The following is a 17,087-nucleotide window of genomic DNA, read 5'->3' on the forward strand; positions in this document are numbered from 1 at the left end:
AGAGCCATGTTAGACTCAGGGGAGACTCTGCTGACCTGCCCCACGGTCATGTAGGCTCTCCACCAAGCCTGGTTGTCTGTTCTTTGTGTGTTTTGATTAAAGACTGTTAGCTACCGCTCACCGCTCGTCTGCAGGCTTTATTTAAATGGAAAACTTCCACAACAACAGTTAACCACATCACACATTGCTCAAGCCTTTAATTTAGTTGTGATTTTCTTGGTATTATAATTTAAAATAATTCAAATATCCAGCTGTAGTTCTGTTGTTTTTCTAAACTCATCAAAAGTGTTTTGGGGGTTTCTTTTTGTATTTTACTTTTAGAGATATGCAGTTCTAAGAGTATTTTAATCTAAATTTCTAAACCGAAGAGACTTCAGGAAAGTCTGGCGGCAGAAGCTTGATAAATCCATCCATCCATTCGCTTCTGCTTATCCTTTCCAGGGTCGCAGGGAGCTTAATAAATCTGCTCTATAATTTGACAAAAGCACACTTAAGTCGTACTGAAACTGTAAACTGTAGATTCCATCACATAAATCTTATTCACAATATTTTTCTACTCTGATATCCTGAGCGGCCCGGGAAAGAGCCAATACCTTGTGATTTCCTTTTTGGCTGCTACAATCAGAATTTTTAAAAGATATTAAAGAAATTATCAGAATTTTTTAAGAATATGGAAGAAATTTGTAAAGGTATTTTATTTACCTTGAGCTTTGTGGAACTCAAGCCGTAACGTTTTAATTTTCCAGCAGTCCCACCTTCCAGGCCTCACATAACCTCCAACGGTTGAGTGTTCTCATGTCAAATATCCCTTTTTAACTACAGAAATTTTTATCAGTGGTTTATTGTCCTGTAAGGAGTACAGAAAGGTGTATCTGAGTACTTCATACTTTAGAAAAGAAGTCTTTACTGATGGGTGCATGGGAGGGTATCTGGTGCAAAGGTATCACATTAACAGTGGCTGTGCAAGAGCTATTAAAAATTAACAAAAAATAGGACACAGAGTTTCTGTCTCACTCTGAAAGATCCTGCTGTGCTGATTTGCTGCCCAGTGTAAAATATTACTGCCACTGTCTGAAATGGATCTAATATTAACAGCTTGTTGAATTAACAGTGGGCACTTATAGTGTGGTTGCTTGCTTGCTAATGATACGTATTTAAATTGGCAAATTTTTTGAGTGGAGTTTGGTGTAAAGCATTTCATGCACACTGAGCACAAACTGGGACAGTGGATTATTTTAAACACTGCATGGTAGCAATGGCACCCTTCAGTGACAATTTTACATAAATAAGCAGTGTGTTATACTGTTATCAGATGTGGAGTCTCACTAACCACTTTAATAGTGACTTGTGTCCCAAATACTGTTTATTTGTCTTAGTTACAGATAGTGAAATAAAAATGGAAAATGATTGTTTCATAATTGTATACTCAGCTTGGTCAAGACAATAATTCGAGAACGAGAAGCGTAGGATTTTGAATTGATACCATTGGTGCATCTACTAAAGTTCTGGGGTCAGTTTGAATATCAGTGACCTTGACCTTGAGTTCAAGTTTTCTGAAAATCTTGTGAATGCTACAACTCTGTGACGAGAAGTAAGTCTCCTAGGTCTTTAAATTTGTATATAGGACTAGGAAGCTGAAGGGTTGCACTGCGGGCCATCTGTAGAGGTGTAGAGTCAACAACCTGTCTCTGAACGTGGACAAAACAAAAGAGATTGTTGACTTCAGGAGAGCACAGTGGGATCACTGCCCACTTAACATGAATGGATCCTCTGTGGAGGTCGTCAAGAGCACCAGATTTCTTGGTGTCCACCTGGCGGAGAACCTCTCCTGCTCCCTCAACACCAGCTCCATAACCAAGAAGGCCCAGCAGCGTCTCTACTTCAAGCAGAAGCTGAGGAAAGCCCATCTCCCACCATCCATTCTCACCACCTTTTACAGTGGGACTAACAAGAGCATCCTAAGTAGCTGCATCACTGTCTGGTATGGTAACTGCAGCGCATTAGATCGCAGTACTCTATAACGGATTGTGAGAGCAGCTGAGAAGATTATTGGAGTCCCTCTCCCCTCCTTATAACACCCGCTCGCTGGAGGACCCCACACAGCCTTCAAACACACTCTTCACCCTGCTGCCTTCTGGAAAGAGGTCCCAGAACATCCGGGCCCTCACTACCAAACTACGGAAAAGTTTCTTCCCACAAGCCGTCAGACCCCTGAACACTCAGTGACTGCACTGGCACACGCACACCTTCACACACGTTAGTTACTTTTGCACAATACTCAGCATTTTGCACATTTCCATTGTCTTGTGTCTGTATCGTCCTGTTCTGTCTAGTTTTGCACTGTTTTGTCTTGTTTATTTTTGCAATTTATGCACACTGCACTTTATGTAGTCCTGGGTTTGTCCGTATATGTCATATATAGCACCAGGGTCTCGGAGGAACGCTGTCTCATTTCACTCTGTACAGCACCTCTGCACGTGGTTAAAATGACAATAAAAGCCACTTGACTTGACCTGTATTTTGTAGCAGTTGCTTGGAGACGAGCGCCATACAGTTCAAATGAGCATACATTCCAAAATATGCAAATTAGCCCCATACATCATAATGATGATGTTTGCTGTTCAGGGTATGAACGTTCTATGCTGAAAGTTTATAAATATACAACCTCTGACTGCTTGTTTTCAGTTGAACTTTTGCAAAGCTGAGGAGATTTTCGCTGTGATCACATCAAGTCCAAAGATGTTTAAACTTCTTTTTCACAGAAAGGTAAGTTTGAAGAGACTCGCAGCACGTTTCTCTGAATGTTTTCTTATGGTAAATAAGCATTTTTGAAACTTTTAAGGAAGCTTCTTGGATGATTTCTGTAAAAACTGAATTTTGAATCCAAATGAAGGATATTGTATTTTCTTACCATATACTTTGTTTTATGCCATTACTGATGTTGCTTTTCTTGTTTCTAAACAGAAATCACACAAACAAAACGTGGCAGAGACGGAAAGTCCTTCTACGTCTCATCAGAGGTAAAGAAATGTGTCACTCTTTAATGCTGCTGGAGATATTTATAGCAGTGGTTTAGTTGGAGCTGTTTTATTTCCCTTTTATTGGTGTTTTGTATTTACATCTTTTACTACTTCTAGTCTTGTCTATAATTTATATTGATTCAGAGATTAGCGTTTGAAAATGTAGAGTGTAAATGTACAAAATACATGATTTTGTTCCATTACAGTTATTAATTTTTATCTGCAATCTCCAGCATGTACTCCTTGTTAAAATTTTCCACTTTGAAAAATAACATTTACACTTTTGTCCTCATCAGCATCCCGGATGCTTCTGTTGCTGAAAATGGTCAAAAGAAGAAGAGAAAATGGAGACACTTCTGCTGTTCCTCGGTTTGCTTTTACTCAAAACATATGAAATGCACTTTCTCTTTAAATTGCACTTGTTAATTTAAAGTGACTTTACTTTTTTAATAAACTTATGTTTGTTCGTCCTCTGCAGCAAACTGACAGCGATGCAGAGGCAGAGAGCAGCACTGTGAAGACACAAAAGAAGTGTCGCTGGTTTCTTTTTAAATTCTGGAAGGTATGTTTTATGGAAAGAGTCCCTGTCATCAAGCATTTACTCATCACAGTTAAATGAGAAGAATTAAGAGCAATTTAGCACATCTATGTCCTCAAATTAAGTTCAAAGATGTTTAAACGTTTTTTTTTCACAGAAAGGTAAGTTTGAAGGGACTTGCAGGATGTTTCTCTAAATATTTTTTATGGTAAATAAGCATTTTTGAATCTTTTAATGAAGCTTCATGGATGATTTCTGTAAAAACTGAATTTTGATCACAACCAAATGAAGGATTTTGTATTTCATAGGACAAACTTTAAAACTCAATTTAAAGCATGAATAAATTGTTTTTATTTTATTTAAAGATATTCCTATATATCTGCTTCATGAGCTGACAGCTCACTAAAGTGATAAATAATATGAAATAATACCAAATTTTCTAACTGGACACTTTTCATGGAGAGACTCCCTTGGTATGTTTGTTTTATGCCATTACTGATGTTGGTTTTCTTGTTTCTAAACAGAAATTACACAAACAAAACGTGGCAGAGAAGGAAATTCCTTCTACGTCTCATCAGAGGTAAAGAAATGCGCCACTCTTTAATGCTGCTGGAGATATTTATAGCAGTGGTTTAGTTGGAGCTGTTTTATTTCCCTTTTATTGGCATTTGTCTTCCACCTTGTGTATTTACATCTTTTTTACTACTTTTGGACGTCCTCCAAAATGTTTCAGCGTCAAAGCTCATGCATACATGCACATACACTGCTCAGAATCTTGACATCTTTCCTAATTTTGTGTTTGTGTTTTTACCTTTTTGGAGCAGTGTAGCACGCGGTGGGAAAAAAATAAAAAGTCAAACTGGGACTATAGACCGCTTCGGGTGAGTACACGTGGTGCACAAAGATCAAAGGTCACTTTGTCAAAGTGGAGAAAATGAATTATTTTACACTGATACTGTAAACGTTGCGCGTGTGTGTCAGGTTTCCAAACATCGGAAACACCTGCTACATGAACTCCTGCCTGCAGAGCCTCCTCAACATTGAGGAGTTCATAAGAGACATCAGGCGTCAGGGGGTTTTGTGGAGCACAGATCCAGAAGCTCAGCTCTTAAGGTGCGCTACGTCAACCTTCTACTTTCTTCAAACACCTGAAGAACAAAGAGATCTAACAGCAGAAATGTCTGTTTACCCTTCCTTTCTACAGAAGGCTTATTGATGTCAGGGACTGTCATGAGTCGACAGATTATGGCCTTAAAGATCACCACCTAAGAGCTTTTAAGAAGGCATTCAGCAAGCAAGCTGCCGAATACACCGGCAGTGCACAGAAAGTGCGTCAGTTATTTGGACATTTCGTTTTTTGCTTTACCTTCTGATTTTGATGTACTGTTTTAAATCTCTCTGCTTTTCTTTCAGGACGCTCATGAATTCCTAACATTGTTCCTCAATGAGGTCAAAAGGCTCACACCTCGCCTGGAGAGGAACGCAGCTCTCCTGGGCCAAAGTTATACCTGCCCAGTAGAAGACCATCACATTTTTAAAATGGAGAACATGAGGACATGCAAGAGGTAAGCCTGTCTTTCAGAAACGCAGAGCTGGTTGCAATATTTTCATATACCTCTTTTCCACGTACCTGATCTTTACTTTAACTACGTTACTCCTGAAATGTGTAGCTGCGGTCACCACTCATCACAGCAAGAGGAATTCACCAGTTTGTCTCTTGACCTGGTTCCAGAGGGGTCTGTGATAAACATGTTAGAGACATACTTGAAGGTAAGATCACAAATTCCAATAGAGTTGTCGTATCAGCGATCTTAACACACCTTTTTTGTTAGTGTTTGTGTGTATGCGTGTGTGTGCATATGTTGAGATTTCTTTCTACCATAAAGCCTGTTTTCTCTGTGCTGTTGTTCAGGAAGAAGAAATAGAATATCGCTGTGATTGTGGAGGGACGGCCTCAGAACTGAAGTCGTCTTTTGATACACTGCCAAGGTGAGTAAGGTCACATCAGAATTGATCGACTGACCAGGTTTCCAAACTGTGGCGCATCAAATATCAGAGTTTTTCGAGACAATATTTGAGCAGTCGTTTTCTCCCATCTTCTGTTTGTGTTTGACACTCATTCTTCTTATTTTCTGCCTTGTTTGTGTTTTTTTTCTTTTCTGCCAGAGTTCTGATCTTGCATCTGAAGAGGTTTGGCTTTACACAAACCTACAAGATTCAGAAGGTGGATGACCCCGTCAGGCTGCAGAGGGACTTGGTGGTGCCATCCAATCAGGTAAAAACAGACTGCAGAACGTCTCAGGCTACGTCCACACTAGCCCGGATAGATTTGAAAACTCCGTGTCCACACTAGCGTTTTCAGTCATTTTCAAATAGTTGTGCGTCTGCATTGAAACGGCCGAAAACGCCTATGTTCCAGTCCTGCGCATGTGCAAAAGTGAGTGAGAATTACAGAATTTGAAGAAAAGCTATCCGGAGCATGTACAAACTGATATTAATCGTTTTTAGGGCTGTCAAAGTTGAGAGCAATCAAAACAACTGCTGTCTAATGCACTCGGCTTATCTTTGTTTAATTGCTCACATGACTGCATCACATGACTAAAATGCGTCATCGTTTTAGAAAGTCTGCGTTTTCGAGTGTCCACACTGCGACGGGACAACTCCGTTTTGAAATGTATGCGTTTTTGAGAGCGTTTTCAAGATGCTGTGTTTTTCCTTGAGGAAAACGCCGTCTCAGTGTGGACGGGAGGTCAAAGCGGAGAGAAAACGATGTGTTTTCAAACGAAAACGCATTAGTGTGGACGTAGCCTCAGCAAATCAGCTTAATTGTGGCACTGATGTGAGACTTTATGAAACTAACACTCTTTGGATTTGTTCCTTCTCAGGGTGGTGGCTGTTATAGTATTGTCAGCATCATCAGTCATTATGGAGGCACAGAGTCAGGTAAAACAACAGACTTGTGACAAACAGAAAATGAAAACTTGCTACTTTTCAGTGAAGGACTCACACACAAAAGCTTTTGATGTTCTAAGAAGCACTAAGTCAAAATCACTGTTTGCTTGAATCAGTTGACTTCCAGAAGTTGGATTCATTTGTCTTAATGTGATTTCAGGACACTACATCTGTAGTTCTGTCCATCCTGAGGAGAGTCAGCACTCTACATCAGATCGCTGGCTCACCTATAATGACGCACAGGTGCTCCACACAACCGGATCGGCAGTTTGTGAGGAACAGCAGCACTCGGCCTACATCCTGTTTTACAAGAGAAACGTAAGAAGACACAGCATCTCATCCTGAAGTGAGAGAATTTTTAAATGTCCTGTTACCTTGTTAACCAGTTTTGTCTTCATTCTCAGTTCTGAAACAGGAAGTGGAAGGAAGGAAGGAAGTTAAGGTCATCGTCATGCTGAGAAGGAAAAGCAGTCGTCCCAGCCCACCATCGCACACTGGAGGACAAGTATAGGTAAGTATTGCCCTCAGGAGGGAGGGTCCTCCCAGAGAGCCTGGTCCTCCCAAGATTTCTTCCTCCAGGAGGGAGTTTTTTCTTGCCACCGTCGCCCCACATTCACTGGTCTCATCAGCAGGGACATTTTTAACCTCCTAAGACCTGAACTTTCATGGCATGCATTTTTAATTTCTCTGTGCCATTTGGGTTGATTGGGACCTGATGAATGTAAAAACAAAGACATCAGATTCAGACTATCTTTTTTTTGTTTCTCAAAAGAATGAGATCCACATATGAGGACATTCATTTTAAATTTCGATTGAACAGTGGCAGTGTAATGTCCTCCCTCATAAGTGGATATCAGGTTTTTGAAGAGCAAAATTTTGTATTTTGGTCTAGACAACCCAAAATGTTATGTCTACATATGTGGACACCAGGTCCTAGGAGGTTAAAACAAAATCTACTAGAGATCGTCCTTTTCTGGACCAGTGTTTGGCTTGCTCTCTGGAAACAACAAATTAGTGCTGTCAGCGTTAACGTCATTTTACCTAATGACGTTTACGCTGACAGCACTAATTTTATTGTTGTTATTAATATTATTATTAATTTATTTGTAAAATAAATTAAATTAAAAAAAACAAAGAAATGATTTAATTCTTTATTTTATTTTGTTTTATTAAAATCAAAATAACAACAAAAACAAAAATAACTAATAAAAAAAATATTAAAAGTATTCAGCAGTGTTTTGTGAAATTTGTAATGAGCCTTAGTTAAGTTGATGTCACAGAAGTTTCTGAATCATTTAGATTGTTCAACAAACTGATTCACTCAGGTAAAGATGGTAAGCTGGAGCAATGGTACCCTTGGAGTTCAGTTTAAGTTTTCAGACAAATATTCCCTCGATCAGTTGCAGCTTCTGCTTTTAAATAAATGATTTAGCTGCAAATGTTTAGCTGCAGGTAGCAAAGTCCAAAAGTGACAACATTTCCACTGCAGTCTCTCCAGAAATGGCTTATAAAATTTTTACCAAATTAGACATTTATCCTTGGATCATTGACAACCCTGTAGGGTGAAAATCTTTCATTGTACCTTTTATAACATTTTAACAAGTTGCTGTCTCCTGCTGCAAGTTTCCTGTTTTGGCTGAACTTCATCAGCTCAAAAAAACTCACCGTGCTGTGGTGTACTAAATGACCTCATGTACAGGACACACTGAAGGCAGGTTTGCAGTGTTTAATTAACAAAGTCAAGATCAGTTAACAACAGCTGAACTAAAGACTTTCTTTTTCTCATCGATAAAATGAGGTCCATGCCAATGCGCTCAAATGGGACCTCCATTAATGGTGAGGGGCATAAAGGTGCTTTTTGAATGACCAGCTGGTTCACCAGCTGACACCATTGGACGCACACCATCGGCGCATATCCAAACATGCAAGAAATGCAAGATGGTGGTGCGCACAGATACAGCGGCTCTCCACTTACCCAATTTCACTGTGCAAGAAACTGCACAATGACAATAAAAAGCTCTAAGTCTAAAACAGTTTCCTGGCCAGTAAAATCGGGCAATTATTCGCTCCAGAGTTTTATGCTATTCCAGGTGAGCAGCCATCGACTTGTAATGAGCCAGCTAAAACAATAATTTCTCAGTGGCTCTTCTGGCACCAACAAGTGGGTGTGTTCTTCCATCGTGCAAGTGTCACGACACACTGAACATGGTCTGAACATGGATTTTCCCTCGATATTTCTTTTCCACCAGTACTATGGGGTATTTGTGAATATCCATGACTGACCCGGCCAGGTGGCCAGCTGGTCTTTGGACAGGGTCACGGCAGTTTCAAGGTTCAACAAAATCCCTTTCACTGACAGACTGAAGGAAAGCTCCTCAAAAATAGAGGGTCTTCAAGCTCCTCAGTGGCACGAAAAGGTTTCCCGGACTCAGTGTTGTATATTTCTTTCCCAAAAGATTGAAATAGTGGAGAGAAATCAGCTTCTGAAACCATCCAGAAGACAAAGTCTCCAACTGGTTTGTGGAAGTCCAGTTTCTCCAAATTAATCAGCGGGTGAAATGTCTCTTCATGGATGATTTTGATTCTGTTGTTATTCACGAACAAAGCCCTCAAAGCAGCATATGAAAGAAAGTCCTCTTTCATTGTTGTCTCCAGCGTGTTAAAAGAGAGATCGAGCTCAGTGATGAGTTTTGAAGCGGCTGCAGGGACTTCTCGAAGGTTTTGGCTCGAACAGTCGAAGGATGTTGTTCACAGTGGTGACACTGTTGACTGGTGATTGACAAGCACTGAGATACTAGCATGACAAACACAAGAAACATCATGACTTATTCTCCTGAGTGCCTGCAAAACAAACACAAAATCAAACTCAAAGCTTTTCTCTCAGATGCTGGTGTGGCACAATCTAATGATAAAAAAGGTCATGCTAACAGCTTTTGGAGCACAGCTGCACAAAATAACAGCTTTTGGAGCACAAAATGCATTACAGGTAAACCCAGTACCCAAACATGTTAACAAGGATAAAGAAAAAATCTGAAACAAAAGCAGGTAGTGTGGTGATTTATGTTGTGAGGATGCTTTCACTCCCATCAAAGTCACCCAGTGTTGAGAACCCAAATGAGCCCAAAAACCTCAAGTGGCTGCAACCAACAGCGAACGTCAAGAAGTGGATACTTGCATGTTGAGCCAGAAACATGCAGAAAACCCAAAAGAGGCGAGATAGCACATCTTGGTGCCACTCAGGCAGTACGAACACCTGGAAAGAGGAGCCCACAGTTCAGACCCAAGGTCACTGGTAAGGACACCAGCCAGTTATGTCTAGTTTTAATTTTCATTTTAGTTAGTGTTATGGCCTTTCTAAGGGTGGCCAGACCATAATATAAGGGTGATCCACCCCTGTCTGACCCCAAGCAGCACATCACACAACCAGTACAATTTTGATGGTGATTTTTTTTCACAGTGATTGAATTCTAACAAAGGAAAGGAGCGAACTATAGCTTCGGGGTGGACCCCAAAACAACAAACAAAAGGGACCGTATCTAAAGGATGTACAAAACTTATTTATGAAAAGAATAAAACCAAATGACAATGTCTTATCTCCCTAACTAAGAAAAACATGAGAAAAGGGTAATCAAATAAAAAGGCAGTCCACCCCTACATGCTCCTGTATAAAGAAACAGGTAACACAAAGCCTGCCGGTTGAGGTCCATGGCGGTGTCATCTTATATGTTGTCTCCAGGTCATTAGCCAATCTGTATGGGCCGTCCCATGGATGCACCAATCACGGAAAGGCACCTGCACACTCAGATTTACATATGAGACAACATTACGACAACAGTCGTAACATTAACTAAAAATGTTTTTCACCATCTCGTTTTAACTTCTGGTTTAGCTTTAGCTAACTAAAACTAAATGGACCTTGGAAATAATCACATCTTAATAGAGTGAACCATAGACTGTATAAAAGATAGGACCATTGCAACTTTACTGCAGCACTTCACCCTTTCACATAGTCCCAGCTCTTCTCTGTCATGTTTTATGGTGCTGCAAATGTCTTCAGTTGGTGAAAGGTTGGGCTGCTGGTGTCTTGTTGTGCTTGCTATGCATCCCTGACTCGTTTCTTCTTTCTGCATCAAGTAAGGAATGTAATGAAAGTTCCCAAGAGGTTAAAAGCACCACTGAAAAAATGCCATCAGACCTGAGTTGGGACACTTGGATTATGGAGCTTCTGGACCAAGAGAGTGGATGGGAGCATGTGTTTAACAAGTAAGAGTATAACGTCCCCCAAAATGTCTAAGAAAAACATGAGAAAAGGGTAATCAAATAAAAAGGCAGTCCACCCCTACATGCTCCTGTATAAAGAAACAGGTAACACAAAGCCTGCAGGTTGAGGTCCATGGCGGTGTCATCTTATATGTTGTCTCCAGGTCAAGGAGACAACCTTAACCTTAACAACCTTTCGCGTGCCACAGCTGGTTGCCGACCCCTGGACTAGACTATTTAACAATATGTTACAGATTTATGTTACAAAGAAGAAACGCCACAGAGGAGGTTTGTGGATGTAGTGAAGGAGGACATGCAGAGGGTTGGTGTGACAGACGATGCAAACAATTGCCCATTCCCACAAAGCTATGGTAAAAGCTAGCGTGAGATTGGGCTGGGTTCATTGTACTGCTGTATATGACTAGGTATTTATTTGGGAAAGGAAAAAATGAACTGAAAACAGTTACTTTCTTATGAAATGAACAAAAATAAAACCCAATGTTGTAACAATTACTGCATGGTATATAAATTAAGATTTTCAAAATAAAACACCAGGCCTCCTAAGTCCTAACTCTGGTTTCACTCATAAAACCTTATACCTTTAAAGTGGAATGGCTTTCACCTTTGAAATGCCCCAGGGTACAACTAAAACAGTTATTGTCAACTTAAACCACATTTGTACTAGTGGGCCCCCACATAGACACACATTTACTTGTCCATATTAAACCTGAAGCATAGGCCCTTTCTCTTGTTTGTACTTGTGTTCTCGTGTACTCGTGATACGTCATCAGTCGGAGACCAAGTACTGTTCCAATTCAAAGTATGCATCAAGCCGAGAACGCGAAAAAGTCCCGGATGTGTTCTCGCTCCGCCTGTTTTATCGATAAATGAACGTTTTCTTTAAATTATTTGAATATATATGAGTGCCTGTGTATAAATACACAAACAATACACATATGCTTTCAATTGTGTAATTTAAGTGATCTAGGTAGCTCTGTTTTGGAAGTTCAGTTAACGCTAGAAATGTGTTTTGGAGTTTCTACGTCCTTTAGAATTTGTACGTGCTTTTTGGAGTTTGTACGGGCTTTATCTCTAGGGGCCACTGTATATATTTATATATAAACATACATAAATAAAACCACTTTTTTTTTTTTTACATTAGTAATTCCTTTTGTGCATAATTTTATATTGTTGTTAATAATAAATTAATTAAAGCAACAAAACAACCTGAAGAGCCGAAAGAGCCGTCTCTTTTTAGTGAGCCGAGCTGAAAGAGCCGGTTCTCTAAAAAGAGCCGGAATTCCCATCACTAATTCTTAGGACTTAGCTTCTGTGTCAGGTCCCACAGGTTCACCTGAACCTTTACCACTTGTCCCGCCCCAAAGCAGAAAAGAGTGTTTTGGACTGGCTTGTTAGTCTAGCAACCAAAGACAATACAGAGTTGAGATGACTGACATTAGATTGGTAAACAAATAAGGTGAACCTATAAAACAGTCATAAATTCAATTATGTTTAATTCTTGAGTTTAATAAACAGATAATGTCTGTTAGCAGTTAATCTGTCATTACAGTTAAATGCTGAAGCAGGAATACATTTGTTTAACACTCACAAATGTAGGACTTAGTCATTTCTACTTTAATTTCTCCATTTTCTACCTATTAAAGGATGACAAAATCGCATTTGGAGTCTGCTGTAGTTGATAGTGGTGCAAATACTTTCACAACCACAAGTCAAAGGTTTTTACACTTAATTTGTCTTGTTTTTCAATACATCAGTATTTTAAAATACATTGTTATTTATCATAAAAAAGAGCAGCATTGATGAGTAATGTGCTAGTTTTCTGTGGTGCCATTTTCATCCTTGTACTACTGTGGTAGTGAAATATACTTTATAAATGTGCTATAATAATGCAGTTCTTTAACTTGGAGTTGGTCTTGTATGGTTTAACCTTTTTTTCCTGTGTGTTCGCATTTGTATTGTAACATTTATTCTGTAGCGATATCTCCCAGGTGGCGTCTTTGGTCTCCTTCCTTGCTGTTTTCTGGTAGTGACCTCACCCAGATAGCTGTAGGATGGTCACTCACAAGCTGAACACAAATATTTCTTTTAATCTTTGCTGCCATTGTATTAAACTTGATTTATGAATTTATGTATTCAGTCAACACAAATTCCAAGCAGGTAAAAAGCTTTGGAGCTCAGCAGCAGTCAGAAGAGCTTGATGAGGTGAGGAAGAAGTTACTGCCTCTGTCAGTGCGCCCCAGGGTGGCTGTGGCTACAGTGTAGCTTGCCATCACCAGTGTGTGAATGTGTGTGTGAATGGGCGAATGACTGGATGTATAAAGCGCTTTGGGGTCCTTGGGGACTAGAAAAGCGCTATACAAATACAGGCCATTTACTGTTGTCCTGGAGTAACTGTAACCCACATAATTCCCTGAGGAATTATTAAAGTATTCTGATATTAAAATCAAACATGAAATGCATTCAAAGACAGAACAGAAAATATTCACAAGCAAATAAAATAATATATTCAATAGTTGTTTTTTGTTTTATCTTTCAAATCCTGTTTATAAATTGGCTTTAGCCTGTGCAGCATCACAACTCAGGTGAGTTCTAAAGAACTCCTCTATCTTCTTCCACAGGTGGATCTCTGCTGCTGCGTGGGCCCTGGGCTTCCCTCCCCACACCACTGAGAAGCTAAGCATCCCATGGAAAGCAGAGGAACAGAAGGGTCCATAGGGTGGCTCCAGCAAATGTCCAGCTCCAGGATAAAAAACAGTCTCAAAGTTCTCCTTCCCACGACGCTTCAGTCTCTCCACCATCTGGTCCATGTAGGCCTTGCTGTCCCAGTTGAGGTCATCCTCTGCAGCCACAAAGAGAAACTGGCTCTTGGCTCGTTCAATGGGGACGAGGCTTCCTTTGTTCTTCTCTTCCAGGGGATCTTCAGTAGCATACTTGATAAGGTTTGCTCCAGACTTGGTGGTAATCACCTTGCTGAAGTCAAACATTAAGGGTGAGAGGATCTGCTGTTTCTTGTAGTAGAGGGGAGTGCCCACACTGGCACTGGTGCCATTGATCCAAACTAAGGCCTCCACACCGGGCACGAATGCAGCAAGAGAGAGCGCGATATCTGTTCCCTTTGATCTTGATATTATGCCAACTCCTTTGCTGCCCGCCTGTGAAATAACACACAGAGCTCAGAAACCGGCAATTCCAAAGTATTAAAAGTTGTGACCTGCTGGGCATTTAAACTGGAACAGTTTAAAGAAAAAAATGGGTGTTCTGGCACATAACTCGTAACTACACATAACTAGGACTCCCTAAAGCAGTGTCTCACTTTTTGCCAAGCAATTCTTCAAACCTGACTGATTTTTAACCAGTTCACTGCATTTCACAGACTACGCATGCAATCATTCCCCCCCCTCCCAAAAAAAACAAAAACATTTGCTTCACATTCGGTCTGAACACACAGTTACATGGGTTCTTGTAAAGTTACGCTGCTAGCTTAAGTGTCACCCACTGGACCCACCTTGGGGTGGTGGCGTAAGAAATCCACGGCTTCTTTAAAGGGGTCCAGATGTATCTCTTTCATATTTTGTCTGTCACTGAACACAGCAATCGTGAGGACCAAAAACCCTTTGTTGGCCAACAAACAGGCTCTTTTCTCAGACATGAAGGTGCCCAGATCCAGCACAGCAGGGAACGGACCTTCTCCTAGAACACAGACAACAAAAGTTTCATGTAAGTAGGTTATAATCATGCATAATGTGCAACTTTAACCTAAAGCCCTACAATAAAAGATCCATATTCAACACTTCATCTATGTTTTCCAGTTTAAATATGAATTAAAATGTTTTTCACTCATGTATCGTGATTTTGGTGTAAGTTTCATCATATAGTTTCATTACAGCCCAATTAGTGCTGTATTTTATGATCTCAGAGGTGTTAAACACATTTTTTTTATATTTAAGGATACTTTTAAATAACTTCCCAAAGTAGTACAATAAGTACTTCTACAAAGGATACAGCTGTGCAAATATGATTACAGCTAATCTGACAAGCCACCCCCTCCTCTGTCCTCCAGATGCATTTTAGGAACTGAGACATCTTTTAAGACATCTGTTATTAATCTCTGTCTCTCTTCCACAACATGTCTTCTATCCTGTCTTCCTTCTCTCACCCCAGATGGCCCCGCCCCTCCCTGAGCCTGGTTCTGCGGGAGGTTTCTTCCTGTTAAAAGGCAGTTTTTCCTTCCCACTGTCGCCAAAGTTCTTGCTCATAGGGGGTCATTTGATTGTTGGGTTATTCTTTGTATGTATTATTGTAGGGTCTGCCTTACAATATAAATACTTTGAGGCGACTGTTGTTGTGATTTGGCGCTATATAAATAAAATTGAATTGAAATTGAATCAAGAAAAGTGATGTACCCTTTGCAGAAAATATACCTTCGCCACCTGTTAAAAAAAAAAAGGGGGCCCACTGTAATGATAGTGAATACTTCTAAGTGGAAAACCACATACAGTACCTGGGGGTGTAAACAAGACTCCTCGTATGTTCCCCTCTTTGACTGGGTCCCGACTGACCCCGTCTCCCATCAAAAACCTCTCGTTTGTCTCTTCTGCCAGTATCCTGCCATCCGCCTCCTGCTCATGCACAGAAAACTTCACCACGTGAGGGTTCAGAGCTTTGTTCTTGAAGAAGTACTTGTGCAAAGTGTCTGCCTTCAGTGACTGCAGCAGACCCATGGGCTGCACTCCAACGTAGCTCCCGTTGAGTGAGGGGTCTCGGTTCAGGTCGACCTCTCCGCCATCATCTGCCCTGTAAGTGGCTGAAGAGCTGAACACCACTTCTCTCTCGTCGGTCGATGTGGCTCTGATTGTGACCACCTGCCTTGACCGCAGCCCGGCCACTTTCAGCTGAACGGGCTCATCAAACAGACACCTGGTGCTCGGCAGCAGCCTCAGCCTGACTTGGGAGGACATCTTTTCTGAAAGATCAAAGACTGAACTCCATGAATGTTCAATATTTGGACAAATGGGTCATTGCAAGGAAAATAAAAAAGAAACATTCTTGGAATGCTTCCCACTCGACACCATCAGAATCAGATCTTTTTTTTTTTTAACTTCAATATATTTGAGGACGCAATGCTACATACTATGTAGATTACTGGAGTTACAGACCAGAAAGTATACAGTGTTAGGTCAAAATGTGGCACTTTTTAATGTCCCAGCATTTTTTAAATCTCACAACTTTTTAACCACATGAAATTTTAAAGGCTGAAAATTACATTTCAGCTTTGTTACAAACAGCAACCTATTTAATTTTAATTCAGCTGTCTACTGGGATATATCAAAATTTTCAGTAGTAAAACTTCATAAATTTAATGCCAATGATGCAGAGAAAAAGAAACAAGCAATAATACACTGGGTATTTTTCCTGCTCTGATCAGTCACTGGAGAAAACTCTCACAGGTGCATTTTGATGACCTTTCACATAGTTACTGGATGTGAAAGGTCATTTTTTCCCTACATTCTAGTGTCCAAAGTAATTTTCTAAAGCAGGGATTCCCAAAGTGTGGGCTGGGGCCCTCTGGTGGGCTGTAAAGATACTGCAGGTGGACCACAGTATTAACAGAAATTCGGTTTGGAATTACTCGGAAGTATGTGTAGTTACATGTTCATACAAGTTAATTTACTTATATAAAAAGTGAATTCGAACTGGTAGTACGAGGTGGTTAGTTTGTGATATTATTCATTACTGTGACCTTAATTTTCTGCTCATGTATTTAAATTTGTATCCCTGTGGCAGGCGGGGTCACACACTGGCCTTAACATTATGCATATGATTGGGTAACAATAGCAAATTATAGCCTGAGTTGTTTATGTTTGTTTTGTTTTCAAGGAAACATATACATTTCTTTTGTATTTTAATTAGAGGGAGGATTTCAGATTGGGTGGGCCCCGCTAGGTTTTCTTTTTTTAAGAGAAAACGGAAGTTGTTGTTGGGGACTGAAAGTTAATGACACACTGAAATCCCTAAAGTTTATGGAATTTTGGTTAATTGTATGGATTAAACAAATGACACTAATGGCTCTTGGCTCTGGAGTAATCGCTGAAATTACTCCAGAGATCTAAAGCGTATCTTATATGAATATTTCCCATAATGCTGAAATGCCAAGTGTATCATATTTAATACATTAGTTTTTATGACTTTTTTGAGACTTCCACATTATTAGTGTGAATTTTCCCCCTGAGAAATCTGAAGAAATTGCACAATAAAATTTCAAGCAATAAATTGCACAAAAATGCCAGCTGAAGTAA

The 17,087-nt window shown here is 40.1% G+C and overlaps 2 protein-coding genes across 3 annotated transcripts; one reads left to right on the forward strand and one right to left on the reverse strand.

The window, feature by feature from the left end:
- Positions 1–2,679: 2,679 nt before the first annotated feature.
- LOC147307966 (ubiquitin carboxyl-terminal hydrolase 37-like) lies at positions 2,680–7,536 on the forward strand. Of its 2 annotated transcripts, XM_086271033.1 has the most exons (15): positions 2,680–2,766; positions 2,965–3,020; positions 3,317–3,389; positions 3,499–3,582; positions 4,083–4,138; positions 4,383–4,439; positions 4,540–4,671; positions 4,763–4,886; positions 4,972–5,123; positions 5,229–5,328; positions 5,471–5,547; positions 5,725–5,833; positions 6,444–6,501; positions 6,671–6,828; positions 6,915–7,536. In XM_086271033.1, the coding sequence occupies exons 1-15, from the start codon at positions 2,740–2,742 to the stop codon at positions 6,918–6,920; spliced, it is 1,269 nt and encodes a 422-aa protein (XP_086127159.1). In that variant the 5' UTR covers positions 2,680–2,739; the 3' UTR covers positions 6,921–7,536. The 2 variants fall into 2 exon arrangements, with proteins under 2 accessions (XP_086127159.1, XP_086127158.1); XM_086271032.1 differs by lacking the exon at positions 6,915–7,536 and having other exon boundaries at positions 6,671–6,855.
- Positions 7,537–12,180: 4,644 nt separating this feature from the next.
- On the reverse strand, positions 12,181–16,619 carry LOC147307967 (acyl-coenzyme A thioesterase 1-like). Its single transcript, XM_086271041.1, has 3 exons — positions 15,293–16,619; positions 14,297–14,481; positions 12,181–13,943 (listed from the first exon to the last, which is right to left on the reverse strand). The coding sequence occupies exons 1-3, from the start codon at positions 15,747–15,749 to the stop codon at positions 13,335–13,337; spliced, it is 1,251 nt and encodes a 416-aa protein (XP_086127167.1). The 5' UTR covers positions 15,750–16,619; the 3' UTR covers positions 12,181–13,334.
- Positions 16,620–17,087: the final 468 nt, after the last annotated feature.

Source organism: Aulonocara sp. 'chitande type north' Nkhata Bay, linkage group LG18 (assembly GCF_057382095.1).
Source record: "Aulonocara sp. 'chitande type north' Nkhata Bay isolate Kocher_YH1m ecotype deep benthic linkage group LG18, A_spYH_male_GT1.1, whole genome shotgun sequence".
In the NCBI taxonomy this organism is placed as follows: domain Eukaryota; kingdom Metazoa; phylum Chordata; class Actinopteri; order Cichliformes; family Cichlidae; genus Aulonocara; species Aulonocara sp. 'chitande type north' Nkhata Bay.

Excerpts from the sequence above, each read along its gene's own strand:
- LOC147307966 (XM_086271032.1), top strand. The coding sequence starts at position 2,740 with ATGTTTAAACTTCTTTTTCACAGAAAG. Across the intron at positions 5,329-5,470 it reads TGTTAGAGACATACTTGAAG|GAAGAAGAAATAGAATATCG; the intron begins GTAAGATCACAA and ends GCTGTTGTTCAG. Across the intron at positions 5,834-6,443 it reads TGGTGGTGCCATCCAATCAG|GGTGGTGGCTGTTATAGTAT; the intron begins GTAAAAACAGAC and ends GTTCCTTCTCAG.
- LOC147307967 (XM_086271041.1), bottom strand. The coding sequence starts at position 15,749 with ATGTCCTCCCAAGTCAGGCTGAGGCTGCTGCCGAGCACCAGGTGTCTG. Across the intron at positions 14,482-15,292 it reads AGTCTTGTTTACACCCCCAG|GAGAAGGTCCGTTCCCTGCT; the intron begins GTACTGTATGTG and ends TCTGTGTTCTAG. Across the intron at positions 13,944-14,296 it reads TCTTACGCCACCACCCCAAG|GCGGGCAGCAAAGGAGTTGG; the intron begins GTGGGTCCAGTG and ends GTTATTTCACAG.